At 49.4% G+C, this 20,094-nt stretch overlaps 1 protein-coding gene across 2 annotated transcripts in view; it reads left to right on the top strand.

Annotated features, from left to right (window-relative positions):
- Positions 1-20,094, top strand: part of LOC135056909 (rap1 GTPase-activating protein 1-like) — a 311,987-nt gene that overhangs the window by 46,617 nt on the left and 245,276 nt on the right. For both annotated transcript variants that reach the window (XM_063962680.1, XM_063962681.1), the window contains exons 3-6: positions 7,069-7,104; positions 8,579-8,626; positions 16,460-16,498; positions 16,668-16,850. In XM_063962680.1, coding sequence (XP_063818750.1) covers positions 7,069-7,104; positions 8,579-8,626; positions 16,460-16,498; positions 16,668-16,850 — 306 coding nt within the window. The remainder of the gene's footprint in view (positions 1-7,068; positions 7,105-8,578; positions 8,627-16,459; positions 16,499-16,667; positions 16,851-20,094) is intronic.

Here is a 20,094-nt window from a genome sequence, read left to right as displayed (position 1 = left end):
GTGGGCTCGGAATTCTGAGCCTTTTCCTCGCACCCCCAGTTGCGGGAGAATGTGAAGGAGGAGATGTTGACAGGTCGCGTTCCGCTTGACTTGACAATTTTGTCACCAGCAGGTCTTTCAACCCCAGCAGACCTGTGTCTGCCGGAAAGAGAGATCCAAGGTAGGCTTTAAATCTAGGATCGAGCACGGTGGCCAAAATGTAGTGCTCTGATTTCAACAGATTGACCACCCGTGAATCCTTGTTAAGCGAATTAAGGGCTGCATCCACAAGTCCCACATGCCTAGCGGAATCGCTCCGTGTTAGCTCCTTCTTCAATGCCTCCAGCTTCTTCTGCAAAAGCCTGATGAGGGGAATGACCTGACTCAGGCTGGCAGTGTCTGAACTGACTTCATGTGTGGCAAGTTCAAAGGGCATCAGAACCTTGCACAACGTTGAAATCATTCTCCACTGCACTTGAGACAGGTGCATTCCATCTCCTATATCGTGCTCAATTGTATAGGCTTGAATGGCCTTTTGCTGCTCCTCCAACCTCTGAAGCATATAGAGGGTTGAATTCCACCTCGTTACCACTTCTTGCTTCAGATGATGGCAGGGCAGGTTCAGTAGTTTTTGGTGGTGCTCCAGTCTTCTGTACGTGGTGCCTGTACGCCGAAAGTGTCCCGCAATTTTTCTGGCCACCGACAGCATCTCTTGCACGCCCCTGTCGTTTTTTAAAAAATTCTGCACCACCAAATTCAAGGTATGTGCAAAACATGGGACGTGCTGGAATTTGCCCATATTTAATGCACACACAATATTGCTGGCGTTGTCCGATGCCACAAATCCACAGGAGAGTCCAATTGGGGTAAGCCATTCCGCGATGATCTTCCTCAGTTGCCGTAAGAGGTTTTCAGCTGTGTGCGTATTCTGGAAAGCGGTGATACAAAGCGTAGCCTGCCTAGGAAAGAGTTGGCGTTTGCGAGATGCTGCTACTGGTGCCGCCGCTGCTGTTCTTGCGGCGGGAGTCCATACATCTACCCAGTGGGCTGTCACAGTCATATAGTCCTGACCCTGCCCTGCTCCACTTGTCCACATGTCCGTGGTTAAGTGGACATTGGGTACAACTGCATTTTTTAGGACACTGGTGAGTCTTTTTCTGACGTCCGTGTACATTCTCGGTATCGCCTGCCTAGAGAAGTGGAACCTAGATGGTATTTGGTAACGGGGGCACACTGCCTCAATAAATTGTCTAGTTCCCTGTGAACTAACGGCGGATACCGGACGCACGTCTAACACCAACATAGTTGTCAAGGACTCAGTTATCCGCTTTGCAGTAGGATGACTGCTGTGATATTTCATCTTCCTCGCAAAGGACTGTTGAACAGTCAATTGCTTACTGGAAGTAGTACAAGTGGGCTTACGACTTCCCCTCTGGGATGACCATCGACTCCCAGCGGCAACAACAGCAGCGCCAGCAGCAGTAGGCGTTACACGCAAGGATGCATCGGAGGAATCCCAGGCAGGAGAGGACTCGTCAGACTTGCCAGTGACATGGCCTGCAGGACTATTGGCATTCCTGGGGAAGGAGGAAATTGACACTGAGGGAGTTGGTGGGGTGGTTTGCGTGAGCTTGGTTACAAGAGGAAGGGATTTACTGGTCAGTGGACTGCTTCCGCTGTCACCCAAAGTTTTTGAACTTGTCACTGACTTATTATGAATGCGCTGCAGGTGACGTATAAGGGAGGATGTTCCGAGGTGGTTAACGTCCTTACCCCTACTTATTACAGCTTGACAAAGGAAACACACGGCTTGACACCTGTTGTCCGCATTTCTGGTGAAATACCTCCACACCGAAGAGCTGATTTTTTTGGTATTTTCACCTGGCATGTCAACGGCCATATTCCTCCCACGGACAACAGGTGTCTCCCCGGGTGCCTGACTTAAACAAACCACCTCACCATCAGAATCCTCCTGGTCAATTTCCTCCCCAGCGCCAGCAACACCCATATCCTCCTCATCCTGGTGTACTTCAACACTGACATCTTCAATCTGACTATCAGGAACTGGACTGCGGGTGCTCCTTCCAGCACTTGCAGGGGGCATGCAAATAGTGGAAGGCGCATGCTCTTCACGTCCAGTGTTGGGAAGGTCAGGCATCGCAAACGACACAATTGGACTCTCCTTGTGGATTTGGGATTTCAAAGAACGCACAGTTCTTTGCGGTGCTTTTGCCAGCTTGAGTCTTTTCAGTTTTCTAGCGAGAGGCTGAGTGCTTCCATCCTCATGTGAAGCTGAACCACTAGCCATGAACATAGGCCAGGGCCTCAGCCGTTCCTTGCCACTCCGTGTGGTAAATGGCATATTGGCAAGTTTACGCTTCTCCTCCGACAATTTTATTTTAGGTTTTGGAGTCCTTTTTTTTCTGATATTTGGTGTTTTGGATTTGACATGCTCTGTACTATGACATTGGGCATCGGCCTTGGCAGACGACGTTGCTGGCATTTCATCGTCTCGGCCATGACTAGTGGCAGCAGCTTCAGCACGAGGTGGAAGTGGATCTTGATCTTTCCCTAATTTTGGAACCTCAACTTTTTTGTTCTCCATATTTTATAGGCAGAACTAAAAGGCACCTCAGGTAAACAATGGAGATGGATGGATTGGATACTAGTATACAATTATGGACGGACTGCCACGGTTAGGTGGTATAAAAAAACCACGGTTAGGTGGTATATATTATAATAATAATACAATTATGGATGGACGGACTGCCTGCCGACTGCCGACACAGAGGTAGCCACAGCCGTGAACTACCGCACTGTACACTGGTTGATAAAGAGATAGTAGTATACTCGTAACAACTAGTATGACACTATGACGACGGTATAAAGAATGAAAAAAAAACCACGGTTAGGTGGTATATATTATAATAATAATACAATTATGGATGGACGGACTGCCTGCCGACTGCCGACACAGAGGTAGCCACAGCCGTGAACTACCGCACTGTACACTGGTTGATAAAGAGATAGTAGTATACTCGTAACAACTAGTATGACACTATGACGACGGTATAAAGAATGAAAAAAAAACCACGGTTAGGTGGTATATATTATAATAATAATACAATTATGGATGGACGGACTGCCTGCCGACTGCCGACACAGAGGTAGCCACAGCCGTGAACTACCGCACTGTACACTGGTTGATAAAGAGATAGTAGTATACTCGTAACAACTAGTATGACACTATGACGACGGTATAAAGAATGAAAAAAAAACCACGGTTAGGTGGTATATATTATAATAATAATACAATTATGGATGGACGGACTGCCTGCCGACTGCCGACACAGAGGTAGCCACAGCCGTGAACTACCGCACTGTACACTGGTTGATAAAGAGATAGTAGTATACTCGTAACAACTAGTATGACACTATGACGACGGTATAAAGAAAGAAAAAAAAATACCACAGTTAGGTGGTATATATTATAATAATAATACAATTATGGATGGACGGACTGCCTGCCGACTGCCGACACAGAGGTAGCCACAGCCGTGAACTACCGCACTGTACACTGGTTGATAAAGAGATAGTAGTATACTCGTAACAACTAGTATGACACTATGACGACGGTATAAAGAATGAAAAAAAAACCACGGTTAGGTGGTATATATTATAATAATAATACAATTATGGATGGACGGACTGCCTGCCGACTGCCGACACAGAGGTAGCCACAGCCGTGAACTACCGCACTGTACACTGGTTGATAAAGAGATAGTAGTATACTCGTAACAACTAGTATGACACTATGACGACGGTATAAAGAATGAAAAAAAAACCACGGTTAGGTGGTATATATTATAATAATAATACAATTATGGATGGACGGACTGCCTGCCGACTGCCGACACAGAGGTAGCCACAGCCGTGAACTACCGCACAGTACACTGGTTGATAAAGAGATAGTAGTATACTCGTAACAACTAGTATGACACTATGACGACGGTATAAAGAATGAAAAAAAAACCACGGTTAGGTGGTATATATTATAATAATAATACAATTATGGATGGACGGACTGCCTGCCGACTGCCGACACAGAGGTAGCCACAGCCGTGAACTACCGCACTGTACACTGGTTGATAAAGAGATAGTAGTATACTCGTAACAACTAGTATGACACTATGACGGTATAAAGAATGAAAAAAAAACCACGGTTAGGTGGTATATATTATAATAATAATACAATTATGGATGGACGGACTGCCTGCCGACTGCCGACACAGAGGTAGCCACAGCCGTGAACTACCGCACAGTACACTGGTTGATAAAGAGATAGTAGTATACTCGTAACAACTAGTATGACACTATGATGACGGTATAAAGAAAGAAAAAAAAATACCACGGTTAGGTGGTATATATTGTAATACAATTATGGATGGACGGACTGCCTGCCGAGTTCCGACTGCCGACACAGAGGTAGCCACAGCCGTGAACTACCGCACTGTACTGTGTCTGCTGCTAATATAGACTGGTTGATAAAGAGATAGTATACAATACATACAACAATATACTACTATACTGGTGGTCAGGCACTGGTCACCACTAGTCACACTGGCAGTGGCACTCCTGCAGCAAAAGTGTGCACTGTTTAATTTTAAATTAATATAATATTATGTACTCCTGGGGGCTCCTGCTATAACAACCTGCAGTGCTCCCCAGTCTCCCCCACAATTATTATAAGCTTTGCCTTTTATACATTGATGTGCAGCACACTGGGCTGAGCTGAGTGCCCACAGACTGAGTCACACTGTGTGACTGGCTGCTGCTGTGTATCGTTTTTTTTCAGGCAGAGAACGGATATAGCAGAGAACGGATATATTATATTAAAATAAATAAAAGTTAACTAACAACAACTGCACTGGTCACTGTGGTAAACTCTGTCTGACTCTGCACAATCTCTCTCTCTCTTCTAATCTAATTTCTAATGGAGAGGACGCCAGCCACGTCCTCTCCCTATCAATCTCAATGCACGTGTGAAAATGGCGGCGACGCGCGGCTCCTTATATAGAATCCGAGTCTCGCGAGAATCCGACAGCGTCATGATGACGTTCGGGCGCGCTCGGGTTAACCGAGCAAGGCGGGAGGATCCGAGTCTGCTCGGACCCGTGAAATAAACATGAAGTTCGTGCGGGTTCGGTTTCAGAGAAACCGAACCCGCTCATCTCTACTAAGAAGCCCAATCCGCTCTGCAAGCAGGCGAGTTCGCTTCTTCTCCCCTTAGTCCCTCGATGCAGTGAGCCTGTTGCCAGCAGGTCTCACTGAAAATAAAAAACCTAAAACTAAACTTTCACTAAGAAGCTCAGGAGAGCCCCTAGTGTGCACCCTTCTCGGCCGGGCACAAAAATCTAACTGAGGCTTGGAGGAGGGTCATGGGGGGAGGAGCCAGTGCACACCAGGTAGTCCTAAAGCTTTACTTTTGTGCCCAGTCTCCTGCGGAGCCGCTATTCCCCATGGTCCTTACGGAGTTCCCAGCATCCACTAGGACGTCAGAGAAACATTCTTCAAAGGAAGAGGAGTATTAGAACTCGAGGTCATACACTGAGACTGGAGGGGGGGAGGTTCAGGGGAAATTTAAGGAAAACTTACTTCACAGAAAGGGTAGTGGATAAGTGGAATAGCCTCCCATCAGAGGTGGTAGAGGGTAAGACAGTAGAGCAGTGTAAACATGCATGGGATAGGCATATGAATATCCTTACAAAGAATTAAGATTCAAAAAGGGTTGAGATTACCTAAAGGATAAAAAAGGGGCAGACTAGATGGGCCAAGTGGTTCTTATCTGCCGTCACATTCTATGTTACATCTGTGTATGATCTGCGCAGCACATTGTACATCTGGTAATGATCTGCACTGTATATGTTCTGCGCTGTGTATGATCTGTGCTGTGTGTGTTCTTCGTTGTGTATGATCTGCGCAGCACACTGTACATCTGTGTATGATCTGCGCAGCACATTGTACATCTGTGTATGATCTGCGCAGCACATTGTACATCTGGTAATGATCTGCACTGTATATGTTCTGCGCTGTGTATGATCTGCGCTGTGTGTGTTCTTCGTTGTGTATGATCTGCGCAGCACACTGTACATCTGTGTATGATCTGCGCAGCACATTGTACATCTGTGTATGATCTGCGCAGCACATTGTACATCTGTGTATGATCTGCGCAGCACATTGTACATCTGGTAATGATCTGCACTGTATATGTTCTGCGCTGTGTATGATCTGCGCTGTGTGTGTTCTTCGTTGTGTATGATCTGCGCAGCACACTGTACATCTGTGTATGATCTGCGCAGCACACTGTACATCTGTGTAAGATCTGCGCAGCACACTGTACATCTGTGTATGATCTGCGCAGCACATTGTACATCTGTGTAAGATCTGTGCAGCACATTGTACATCTGTGTATGATCTGCGCAGCACATTGTACATCTGTGTATGATCTGCGCAGCACATTGTACATCTGTGTATGATCTGCGCAGCACATTGTACATCTGTGTATGATCTGCGCAGCACATTGTACATCTGTGTATGATCTGCGCAGCACACTGTACATCTGTGTATGATCTGCGCAGCACATTGTACATCTGTGTATGATCTGCGCAGCACACTGTACATCTGTGTATGATCTGCGCAGCACATTGTACATCTGTGTATGATCTGCGCAGCACACTGTACATCTGTGTATGATCTGCGCAGCACATTGTACATCTGTGTATGATCTGCGCAGCACACTGTACATCTGTGTATGATCTGCGCAGCACATTGTACATCTGTGTATGATCTGCGCAGCACATTGTACATCTGGTAATGATCTGCACTGTATATGTTCTGCGCTGTGTATGATCTGCACTGTATATGTTCTGCGCTGTGTATGATCTGCGCAGCACACTGTACATCTGTGTATGATCTGCGCAGCACACTGTACATCTGTGTAAGATCTGCGCAGCACATTGTACATCTGTGTATGATCTGCGCAGCACATTGTACATCTGTGTATGACGCCTCTCTGGTCTTTTATTTCAGTCCGCTGACTTGTTTGAAATGATAGAGAAAATGCAGGTAAGGAAGTCACGTGTCTGAGGTGTATCAGATGTAGTACTATACATGTGTGTGCGTGTAATACAGACGTGTAATACATCCCTTCTGCAGCCGCGCCAGACAGCCCCTCTCATCGCGCCAGGTCCCGTGTTACGCTGCTAGTGTCGGGCGTCTTTCTTGCATCTTTTCTTTTGCTGAAAATGAATCTTAGTCACAACGCAATGTGACTAGGACGCACGCGGAGACCGCGCTGATTAATGTGATATAAATGATGACACCGGAATGACTGAGTCCCTGAATCTGTATACAGAGTGCTACAGTGTAGCAGCCGCAGCTTATTTCCAATACAAGTTCTGTTCTGCTCCGTATACAGACTCAGCCGCACGCAGTATACAAGTGTCATATCAAATTACTCAGTACAGTCTCCCGGGTGCGTCCTAGTCACATCACATTGACACTAAGATGTATTTTCGGGAAAAAAGACGCCAAATTCTAGCAAAGCATAGAGTCTCATAGTATCTGACGGCTCACCTGCGGCAGGCACCTCGCAATGCGCGGCGTATTGAGACTGGATGTGTAAGGACGCCTCTGTAGATGTGTTGTACATCATATAATCATGTGTTATCCTGCACACAGATCTTAGGAGCTAATCCAGCGTGGATCGCGTTTGTAAATCTGCTGCCCGTCAGCTTTGCAAATGTGATCCTTAGCAATGGAAATGCAGGAGGTGTTACACACTTCCAGGCTGCATTTGCGATCGTAGCACTGCGACCGGAGTTGCAGTCTGGAATCAAACATCGTGACCACCTGCGACAGCAAGCTGAGGGCCGTCCAAGGGCAGCTTGCGAGGCCAAGGAAACTGCGTCTCATGACGCAGACCTTGGCCTCGCTACTCCCGGAAAATGGGGGTGACACGCCTTCATTTTTGCCAACTGTGAGCGTCAACTGAGCACTAGTAGAAGGAGAGTTGTCACAGCCACCTCCAGTCTCCTTCACCAACACCTAGAACCGCTGAATTCTGGATGGTGTGTGTGACTGCAGCTGCACCTCCTTGCTGGTGACGGCACAGCCAGATTTAAGGGGGGGATGCCGGGCATACTGTACCGCGGGCCCCCCTATGTCAGGGGCCCCCCCGTCCAAAGCACACTGATATCACTAGCTTTCCATCTTAATGCGAGAGCCAGAGTGTGACCTGGACAGTATGCAGGGCAGGTAGAGACACAGGGGTATCACGTTTCAATATACATCCCCCACCTTCCTCTGGTGCCCCCCTATCTCAAGTGCCCGGGCACCCCCAAGGCTTAATCTGGCCCTGGGTGACGGTGGCCGGTTCTTCTCAAACGTTTACTTAGGACGAGGACTGCAGGGTAGCAGGCAGAACTTTGACTCAGGTGCTGGGATCAGCACAGGACAGCTGGGGAATGGGTAGATTAGAGTGTTAGCTCTTCTCTGTGTTGGTGTTATGATATTTACATCTGCTGCGTGTTTATTTCAGTGCAGCCGCCTGGAAGACCAGCGCTGTGTTCTGCCGTCCCCTCTGAAGGTCAGTGATGCACCCATGTCGTCACCATTAGTCCAGGAACTCTGAATCGAGAGGTTTGGAGACATGTTCAGCATAAACTTTATACTGTTACCTTTATTGCCTTATTCCTGGCTAGATGAAAGTCTTTATGATCCCTCAGGATTGTTTTATTCTTTAGTGTTAAAAAGCGCCAGGAGTTGTGTTACGGTCTAATGCCTGGGATTAGCCACGGGCCTACTGCGCTGGTGGCCTGACTATGCCCACGGGCCTAATGCCCGATCCCTGATGGTCTAGGGAGGTGGTGAGTGACAGGCGCCCTCACCGAGGGCCTACCTGTCCCGGAGGGAGAGGCACCAGGGAGGAGCTTCGTTAGCTCTTTTGCTTCCCACCCCTGGTGACCTATCTGGCACTCCTCTTCATTCTTCTGCCGCTGGCCCGTCCTGGCCAGCGGCGCCGCCACCGCTCTTCTGCGTTTAGCTGCCGCTGGACATCTCTGCCGACAACCGTGTCTTCAGGCCTCTTTGGCGGCCTCAGGAACAGCTTCTGCGGCGTCTTCTGAGCGGCCCGGCCCTTCTACGCTCTTCTGCGCGGTCTCCTTCCTCTTCGGCTCCCACCCAGCATCTGATGTCACTCACTGGGGGTGGGGCCTATGACGCAGCGAACGCCGATTGGCTCGCCGCGCCCCACTTCCCAATGGCCGGCGCCCCGTGAGCCATGATTGGCTCACGGACAGCGCTGGGTTCAAAATCACACCGTCTGCGCTTCCAATTGGCTGCCAAAACGGCGCCAAGTTTGAAGCGCTGCTGCTACAGCGCTGCCCATTGCTGCTTGCACCAGACACCCACCGCTGTTGACCAACCAACGCTGGGGACAGACAAACTTGCACACATCTCCACACGCCCTTCTACTCACTAACACATCACACAGAGATGTATAACTCCGCCGCTCTACTCACTGACAGATCCCACACAGACCACTGTATCACTCTGCCCCTCTCTTCACTAATAGATCACACAGAGCTGTATCACTCCAACCCTCGTCTCACTGACAGATCATACACAGACCACTATATCACTCCGCCCCTCTCCTCACTGACAGATCACACACAGACCACTGTATCACTCCGCCCCTCTCCTCACTGACAGATCACGCAGAGCTGCATCACTCCGCCCCTCTCTTCACTGACAGATCACACACAGACCACTGTATCACTCCGCCCCTCTCCTCAGTAACAGATCACACAGAGCTGTATCACTCCACCTCTCTCCTCACTGACAGATCACACAGAGCTGTATCACTCCGCCCCTCTCCTCACTTACAGATCACGCAGAGCTGTATCACTCCGCCCCTCTCCTCACTGACAGATCACACAGAGCTGTATCACTCAGCCCCTCTCCTCACTGACAGATCACACAGAGCTGTATCACTCCGCCCCTCTCCTCACTGACATATCACACAGAGCTGTATCACTCCGCCCCTCTCCTCACTGACAGATCACACAGAGCTGTATCATTCCGCCACTCTCCTCACTGACAGATCACACAGAGCTGTATCACTCCACCCCTCTCCTCACTGACAGATCACACAGAGCTGCATCACTCCGCCCCTCTCTTCACTGACAGATCACACAGAGCTGTATCACTCCACCCCTCTCCTCACTAACAGATCACACAGAGCTGTATCACTCCGTCCCTCTCCTCAGGAACAGATCACACACAGAGCACTGTATCACTCCACCCCTCTCCTCACTGACAGATCGCACAGAGCTGTATCACTCCACCCCTCTACTCACTAACAGATCACACAGAGCTGTATCACTCCACCCCTCTCCTCATTGACATATCACACAGAGCTGTATCACTCCGCCCCTCTCCTCACTGACAGATCGCACAGAGCTGTATCACTCCACCCCTCTACTCACTAACAGATCACACAGAGCTGTATCACTCCACCCCTCTCCTCATTGACATATCACACAGAGCTGTATCACTCCGCCCCTCTCCTCACTGACAGATCACACAGAGCACTGTATCACTCCATCCCTCTCCTCACTAACAGATCACACAGAGCTGTATCACTCCACCCCTCTCCTCACTGACAGATCACACAGAGCTGTATCACTCCACCCCTCGTCTCACTGACAGATCACACACAGACCACTATAGCACTCTGCCCCTCTCCTCACTGACAGATCACACACAGACCACTGTATCACTCCGCCCCTCTCCTCATTGACATATCACACAGAGCTGTATCACTCCGCCCCTCTCCTCACTGACAGATCGCACAGAGCTGTATCACTCCACCCCTCTACTCACTAACAGATCACACAGAGCTGTATCACTCCACCCCTCTCCTCATTGACATATCACACAGAGCTGTATCACTCCGCCCCTCTCCTCACTGACAGATCACACAGAGGTGTATCACTCCGCCCCTCTACTCACTGACATTTCACACAGAGCTGTATCACTCCACCTATCTCCTCAGTGACAGATCACACAGAGCTGTATCACTCCGCCCCTCTCCTCACTGACAGATCACAAAGAGCTGTATCATTCCGCCCCTCTCCTCACTAACAGATCACACAGAGCTGTATCACTCCACCCCTCTCCTCACTGACAGATCACACAGAGCTGTATCACTCCACCCCTCGTCTCACTGACAGATCACACACAGACCACTATATCACTCTGCCCCTCTCCTCACTGACAGATCACACACAGACCACTGTATCACTCCGCCCCTCTCCTCACTGACAGATCACACAGAGCTGTATCACTCCGTCCCTCTCCTCACTGACAGATCACACAGAGCTGTATCACTCCGTCCCTCTCCTCAGGAACAGATCACACACAGAGCACTGTATCACTCCGCCCCTCTCCTCACTGACAGATCACACACAGACCACTGTATCACTCCGCCCCTCTCCTCACTGACAGATCACACAGAGCTGTATCACTCCGCCCCTCTCCTCACTGACAGATCCCACAGAGCTGTATCACTCCACCCCTCTCTTCACTAACAGATCACACACAGACCACTATATCACTCCGCCCCTCTCCTCACTGACATATCACACAGAGCTGTATCACTTCACCCCTCTCCTCACTAACCGATCACACAGAGCTGTATTACTCCACCCCTCTCCTCACTAACAGCTCACACAGAGCTGTATCATTCCGTCCCTCTCATCACTGACATATCACACAGAGCTGTATCACTCCATCCCTCTCCTCACTGACATATCACACAGAGCTGTATCACTCCGTCCCTCTCCTCACTAACAGATCCCACAGAGCTGTATCATTCCGCCCCTCTCCTCACTGACATATCACACAGAGCTGTATCACTCCATCCCTATCCTCACTGACAGATCAGAGCTGTATCACTCCGCCCCTCTCATCACTGACAGATCACACAGAGCTGTATCACTCCACCCCTCGCCTCACTGACAGATCACACACAGACCACTGTATCACTCCACCCCTCTCCTCACTAACAGATCACACAGAGCTGTATCACTCCGTCCCTCTCCTCATTGACATATCACACAGAGCTGTATCACTCCGCCCCTCTCCTCACTGACAGATCACACAGAGCTGTATCACTCCACCCCTCGCCTCACTGACAGATCACACACAGACCACTATATCACTCTGCCCCTCTCCTCACTGACAGATCACACACAGACCACTGTATCACTCCGCCCCTCTCCTCACTTACAGATTACGCAGAGCTGTATCACTCCGCCCCTCTCCTCACTGACATATCACACAGAGCTGTATTACACCGCCCCTTTCCTCACTGACAGATCACACAGAGCTGTATCATTCCGCCACTCTCCTCACTGACAGATCACACAGAGCTGTATCACTCCACCCCTCTCCTCACTGACAGATCACACAGAGCTGTATCACTCCACCCTTCGCCTCACTGACAGATCACACACAGAGCTGCATCACTCCGCCCCTCTCTTCACTGACAGATCACACAGAGCTGTATCACTCCACCCCTCTCCTCACTAACAGATCTCACAGAGCTGTATCACTCCACCCCTCTCCTCACTGACAGATCACACACAGACCACTGTATCACTCCTCCCCTCTCCTCACTGACAGATCACACAGAGCTGTATCACACCGCCCCTCTCCTCACTGACAGATCACACAGAGCTGCATCACTCCGCCCCTCTCTTCACTGACAGATTACACAGAGCTGTATCACTCCGCCCCTCTCTTCACTGACAGATCACACAGAGCTGTATCACTCCGCCCCTCTCTTCACTGACAGATCACACAGAGCTGTATCACTCCGTCCCTCTCCTCACTGACAGATCACACACAGACCACTGTATCACTCCTCCCCTCTCCTCACTGACAGATCACACAGAGCTGTATCACTCCGCCCCTCTCCTCACTGACAGATCACACAGAGCTGTATCACTCCACCCCTCTCTTCACTGACAGATCACACAGAGCTGCATCACTCCGCCCCTCTCTTCACTGACAGATCACACAGAGCTGTATCACTCCACCCCTCGTCTCACTGACAGATCACACAGAGCTGTATCACTCCACCCCTCTACTCACTAACAGATCTCACAGAGCTGTATCACTCCGTCCCTCTCCTCACTGACAGATCACACAGAGCTGTATCACTCCGTCCCTCTCCTCAGGAACAGATCACACAGAGCTGTATCACTCCGCCCCTCTCCTCACTGACAGATCACACAGAGCTGTATCACTCCACCCCTCGCCTCACTGACAGATCACACACAGACCACTATATCACTCCGCCCCTCTCCTCACTGACAGATCACACACAGACCACTGTATCACTCCGCCCCTCTCCTCAGGAACAGATCACGCAGAGCTGTATCACTCCGCCCCTCTCCTCACTGACATATCAAACAGAGCTGTATCACTCTACCCCTCTCCTCACTGACAGATCACACAGAGCTGTATCATTCCGCCACTCTCCTCACTGACAGATCACACAGAGCTGTATCACTCCACCCCTCTCCTCACTGACAGATCACACAGAGCTGTATCACTCCACCCCTCGCCTCACTGACAGATCACACACAGACCACTGTATCACTCCGCCCCTCTCCTCGCTGACAGATCACACACAGAGCACTGTATCACTCCGCCCCTCTCCTCACTGACAGATCACGCAGAGCTGTATCACACCGCCCCTCTCCTCACTGACAGATCACACAGAGCTGCATCACTCCGCCCCTCTCTTCACTGACAGATCACACAGAGCTGTATCACTCCGCCCCTCTCCTCACTGACAGATCACACAGAGCTGCATCACTCCGCCCCTCTCTTCACTGACAGATCACACAGAGCTGTATCACTCCACCCCTCTCTTCACTAACAGATCTCACAGAGCTGTATCACTCCACCCCTCTCCTCACTAACAGATCTCACAGAGCTGTATCACTCCACCCCTCTCCTCACTAACAGATCTCACAGAGCTGTATCACTCCGTCCCTCTCCTCAGGAACAGATCACACACAGACCACTGTATCACTCCGCCCCTCTCCTCACTGACAGATCACACACAGACCACTGTATCACTCCGCCCCTCTCCTCACTGACAGATCACACAGAGCTGTATCACTCCGCCCCTCTCCTCACTAACAGATCACACAGAGGTGTATCACTCCGCCCCTCTCCTCACTGACAGATACCACAGAGCTGTATCACTCCGCCCCTCTCTTCACTAACAGATCACAGAGCTGTATCACTCCACCCCTCTCCTCACTAACAGATCACACAGAGCTGTATCACTCCATCCCTCTCCTCACTGACATATCACAGAGTTGTATCACGTCATCCCTCTCCTCACTAACAGATCACACAGAGCTGTATCACTCCATCCCTCTCCTCACTGACAGATCACACAGAGCTGTATCACTCCATCCCTCTCCTCACTGACATATCACAGAGTTGTATCACGTCATCCCTCTCCTCACTAACAGATCACACAGAGCTGTATCACTCCATCCCTCTCCTCACTGACAGATCGCACAGAGCTGTATCACTCCATCCCTCTCCTCACTGACAGATCACACAGAGGTGTATCATTCCGCCCCTCTCCTCACTAACAGATCACACAGAGCTGTATCACTCCATCCCTCTCCTCACTGACAGATCACACAGAGCTGTATCACTCCGCCCTCTCCTCACTGACAGATCCCACAGAGCTGTATCATTCCGCCCCTCTCCTCACTGACAGATCACACAGAGCTGTATCACTCCGCCCCTCTCCTCACTGACAGATCACACAGAGCTGTATCATTCCGCCCCTCTCCTCACTAACAGATCACACAGAGGTGTATCACTCCGCCCCTCTCCTCACTGATAGATCCCACAGAGCTGTATCACTCCACCCCTCTCTTCACTAACAGATCACAGAGCTGTATCACTTCACCCCTCTCCTCACTGACAGATCACACAGAGCTGTATCACTCCATCCCTCTCCTCACTAACAGATCACACAGAGCTGTATCACTCCGTCCCTCTCATCACTGACAGATCACACACAGAGCTGTATGACTCCACCCCTCTCCTCACTAACAGATCACACAGAGGTGTATCACTCCACCTCTCTCCTCACTAACAGATCCCACAGAGCTGTATCACTCCATCCCTATCCTCACTGACAGATCACACAGAGCTGTATCATTCCGCCCCTCTCCTCACTAACAGATCACACAGAGGTGTATCACTCCGCCCCTCTACTCACTGACAGATCACACAGAGCTGTATCACTCCACCTATCTCCTCACTGACAGATCACACAGAGCTGTATCACTCCGCCCCTCTCCTCACTGACAGATCACACAGAGCTGTATCATTCCGTCCCTCTCATCACTGACAGATCACACATAGCTGTATCACTCCGCCCCTCTTCTCACTGACAGATCACACAGAGCTGTATCATTCTGTCCCTCTCCTCACTGACAGATTACACAGAGCTGTATCACTCCGCCCTGTCCTCACTGACAGATCACTCAGAGCTGTATCACTCCGCCCCTCTCATCACTGACAGATCACACAGAGCTGTATCACTCCACCCTTCTAGTCACTAACACATCACACAGAGCATCCTCTCCTCAATGATCACGCACAGTGCTGTATTTGGGGATGGGGGGGGGGGGGGTAGGGTCTGTAGCACACAGTGACATCCTTTGAGATTATTAAAATGCCTTATGCTACAGTGAGCAAGTGCTACAGTGGCTAATGCTACAGTGAAGTATATATTAATGACTTTAGGTTGGAGCTCCTGATGGTTAATAATTCATTGTTTTAGAGTCTTGAGCAAGGAGATTTAACTTACATGTCAGGGCCCATGTGCAATTTGTTTCCATCATTATACAACTTGCTAAGTAAAGTCATTTACAACATATCTGCAGTGCAGCAAATGTACAGTGTGTTTCTGATGTTTCATTATGTAATTTCAGGGAAAAGTCTTATTTACAGTACAAAAGTCTTATACTAAGTTATTTCCAGAAATTGTACTCAACATAATGGTTTTACCTATCCAGTGAGCCAGAAAGATTATTTTCATAGATAATCTGAGAGTGAAACAGGAAAAAAGATTACGGTATGCCCAACGTCTGCTAGCATAAAAGGCAGCCATTATTCCTCAGAATGCAGACTGTATGCCTCTGCGTCTGGTGTATGTGTAGGATAAGCGGGCTAGGTAGGTGGTAGGTAAGGAAAGTGTACTAAGGATTTGGCTTGGGACCCACAGCAAGCATTTAAGGGTTGCAATGGCCCAGAGACCTTGTATACCATAATAACCCTGATTTCCAGAGTTGTCTTTTCATTATTGCAGAGAAAGGGCGAAGACACGGAACACCCCGACATCCATGAGGTGAGAGGCAAACCTTTACTAATATGGATCTTTTTGTTTCTTTTTTTTATTATTGTTTAATTAATTCCATGTAATAAATCTTTTACTTTTCCAAACTTGTTTCTGTTTCATTCCCCCGCGTGTTTCCTAATTCATTCACCTACAGTTCTCCTCCTGAATTTCCCCACAGGTATTAAGAAGAGGCCGCCCCCTTCCTCTCCTGATTGTGCCCCCGCTTGGTGGATACTGGATAGAGGGTGTCAGTCACACCCTGCCTTCCCCGGAGTCTGATATCACGGCTCCATACGACAGATTGCGAATTCTCCAGTCTGACCCCACAGCGCGAGTCTACAGAAAGCACTTCTTAGGCAAGGTATGATTAGTGTTACACGCAGGCTTCCTGTAATAATAAGAATTTACTTACCGATAATTCTATTTCTCGTAGTCCGTAGTGGATGCTGGGGACTCCGTAAGGACCATGGGGGATAGCGGCTCCGCAGGAGACTGGGCACATCTAAAGAAAGCTTTAGGACTATCTGGTGAGCACTGGCTCCTACCCCCATGACCCTCCTCCAAGCCTCAGTTAGGATACTGTGCCCGGACGAGCGTACACAATAAGGAAGGATTTTGAATCCCGGGTAAGACTCATACCAGCCACACCAATCACACTGTACAACTTGTGATCTGAACCCAGTTAACAGCATGATAACAGAGGAGCCTCTAGAAAAGATGGCTCACTACAGCAATAACCCGAATTTTTTTGGTAATTTTTTTGGTAATAATAACTATGTACCAGTATTGCAGACAATCCGCACTTGGAATGGGCGCCCAGCATCCACTACGGACTACGAGAAATAGAATTATCGGTAAGTAAATTCTTATTTTCTCTAACGTCCTAAGTGGATGCTGGGGACTCCGTAAGGACCATGGGGATTATACCAAAGCTCCCAAACGGGCGGGAGAGTGCGGATGACTCTGCAGCACCAAATGAGAGAACTCCAGGTCCTCCTCAGCCAGGGTATCAAATTTGTAGAATTTTACAAACGTATTTGCTCCTGACCAAGTAGCTGCTCGGCAAAGTTGTAAAGCCGAGACCCCTCGGGCAGCCGCCCAAGATGAGCCCACCTTCCTTGTGGAGTGGGCATTTACAGATTTTTGGCTGTGGCAGGCCTGCCACAGAATGTGCAAGCTGAATTGTACTACAAATCCAACGAGCAATAGTCTGCTTAGAAGCAGGAGCACCCAGCTTGTTGGGTGCATACAGGATAAACAGCGAGTCAGATTTCCTGACTCCAGCCGTCCTGGAAACATATATTTTCAGGGCCCTGACAACGTCTAGCAACTTGGAGTCCTCCAAGTCCCTAGTAGCCGCAGGCACCACAATAGGTTGGTTCAGGTGAACGCTGAAACCACCTTAGGGAGAAACTGAGGACGAATCCTCAATTCCGCCCTGTCCGAATGGAAAATCAGATAAGGGCTTTTACAGGATAAAGCCGCCAATTCTGACACGCGCCTGGCCCAGGCCAGGGCCAACAGCATGACCACTTTCCATGTGAGATATTTTAACTCCACAGATTTAAGTGGTTCAAACCAATGTGACTTTTGGAACCCAAAAACTACATTGAGATCCCAAAGTGCCACTGGAGGCACAAAAGGAGGCTGTATATGCAGTACCCCTTTTACAAACGTCTGAACTTCAGGGACTGAAGCTAGTTCTTTTTGGAAGAAAATTGACAGAGCCGAAATTTGAACCTTAATGGACCCCAATTTCAGGCCCATAGACACTCCTGTTTGCAGGAAATGTAGGAATCGACCCAGTTGAATTTCCTCCGTCGGGCCTTACTGGCCTCGCACCACGCAACATATTTTCGCCAAATGCGGTGATAATGTTTTGCGGTTACATCCTTCCTGGCTTTGATCAGGATAGGGATGACTTCATCCGGAATGCCTTTTTTCCTTCAGGATCCGGCGTTCAACCGCCATGCCGTCAAACGCAGCCGCGGTAAGTCTTGGAACAGACAGGGTCCTTGCTGGAGCAGGTCCCTTCTTAGAGGTAGAGGCCACGGATCCTCCGTGAGCATCTCTTGAAGTTCTGGTTACCAAGTACTTCTTGGCCAATCCGGAGCCACGAATATAGTGCTTACTCCTTTCCATCTTATCAATCTCAGTACCTTGGGTATGAGAGGCAGAGGAGGGAACACATACACTGACTGGTACACCCACGGTGTTACCAGAGCGTCTACAGCTATTGCCTGAGGGTCCCTTGACCTGGCGCAATACCTGTCGAGTTTTTCCCAACGGTTTATAATCATGTGGAAGACTTCTGGGTAAAGTCCCCACTCTCCCGGGTGGAGGTCGTGCTGAGGAAATCTGCTTCCCAGTTGTCCACTCCCGGAATGAATACTGCTGACAGTGCTATCACATGATTTTCCGCCCAGCGAAGAATCCTTGCAGCTTCTGCCATTGCCCTCCTGCTTCTTGTGCCACCCTGTCTGTTTACGTGGGTGACTGCCGTGATGTTGTCCGACTGGATCAACACCGGCTGACCTTGAAGCAGAGGTCTTGCTAAGCTTAGAGCATTGTAAATGGCCCTTAGCTTCAGGATATTTATGTGAAGTGATGTCTCCAGGCTTGACCATAAGCCCTGGATATTCCTTCCCTGTGTGACTGCTCCCCAGCCTCGCAGGCTGGCATCCGTGGTCACCAGGACCCAGTCCTGAATGCCGAATCTGCGGCCCTCTAGAAGATGAGCACTCTGCAACCACCACAGGAGGGATACCCTTGTCCTTGGTGACAGGGTTATCCGCTGATGCATCTGAAGATGCAACCCGGACCATTTGTCCAGCAGGTCCCACTGGAAAGTTCTTGCGTGGAATCTGCCGAATGGGATTGCTTCGTAGGAAGCCACCATTTTACCCAGAACCCTTGTGCATTGATGCACTGAGACTTGGCTCGGTTTTAGGAGGTTCCTGACTAGCTCGGATAACTCCCTGGCTTTCTCCTCCGGGAGAAACACCTTTTTCTGGACGGTGTCCAGGATCATTCCTAGGAACAGAAGACAAGTCGTCGGAACCAGCTGCGATTTTGGAATATTGAGAATCCAATCGTGCTGCCGCAACACTACCTGAGATAGTGCTACACCGACCTCCAACTGTTCCCTGGATCTTACCCTTATCAGGGAATCGTCCAAGTAAGGGATAACTAAAACTCCCTTCCTTCGAAGGAATATCATCATTTCGGCCATTACCTTGGTAAAGACCCGGGGTGCCGTAGACCGTCCATTGGTGAGAAGGGTAAATTTTGACATGAAGGTAAGCATCCTTGATGTCCCGAGACATCATGTAGTCCCCTTCTTCCAGGTTCGCAATCACTGCTCTTAGTGACTCAATCTTGAATTTGAACCTCTGTATGTAAGTGTTCAAAGATTTTAGATTTAGAATCGGTCTCACCGAGCCGTCTGGCTTCGGTACCACAACAGTGTGGAATAATACCCCGTTCCCTGTTGCAGGAGGGGTACCTTGATTATCACCTGCTGGGAATACAGCTTGTGAATGGCTTCCAAAACTGTCTCCGTGTCAGAAGGAGACATCGGTAAAGCCGACTTTAGGAAACGGCGA

Source organism: Pseudophryne corroboree, chromosome 3 (assembly GCF_028390025.1).
Source record: "Pseudophryne corroboree isolate aPseCor3 chromosome 3, aPseCor3.hap2, whole genome shotgun sequence".
NCBI lineage: Eukaryota > Metazoa > Chordata > Amphibia > Anura > Myobatrachidae > Pseudophryne > Pseudophryne corroboree.
The sequence above is the reverse complement of the archived record's forward strand: the minus strand, read 5'-3'. Positions and strand labels throughout refer to the sequence as shown.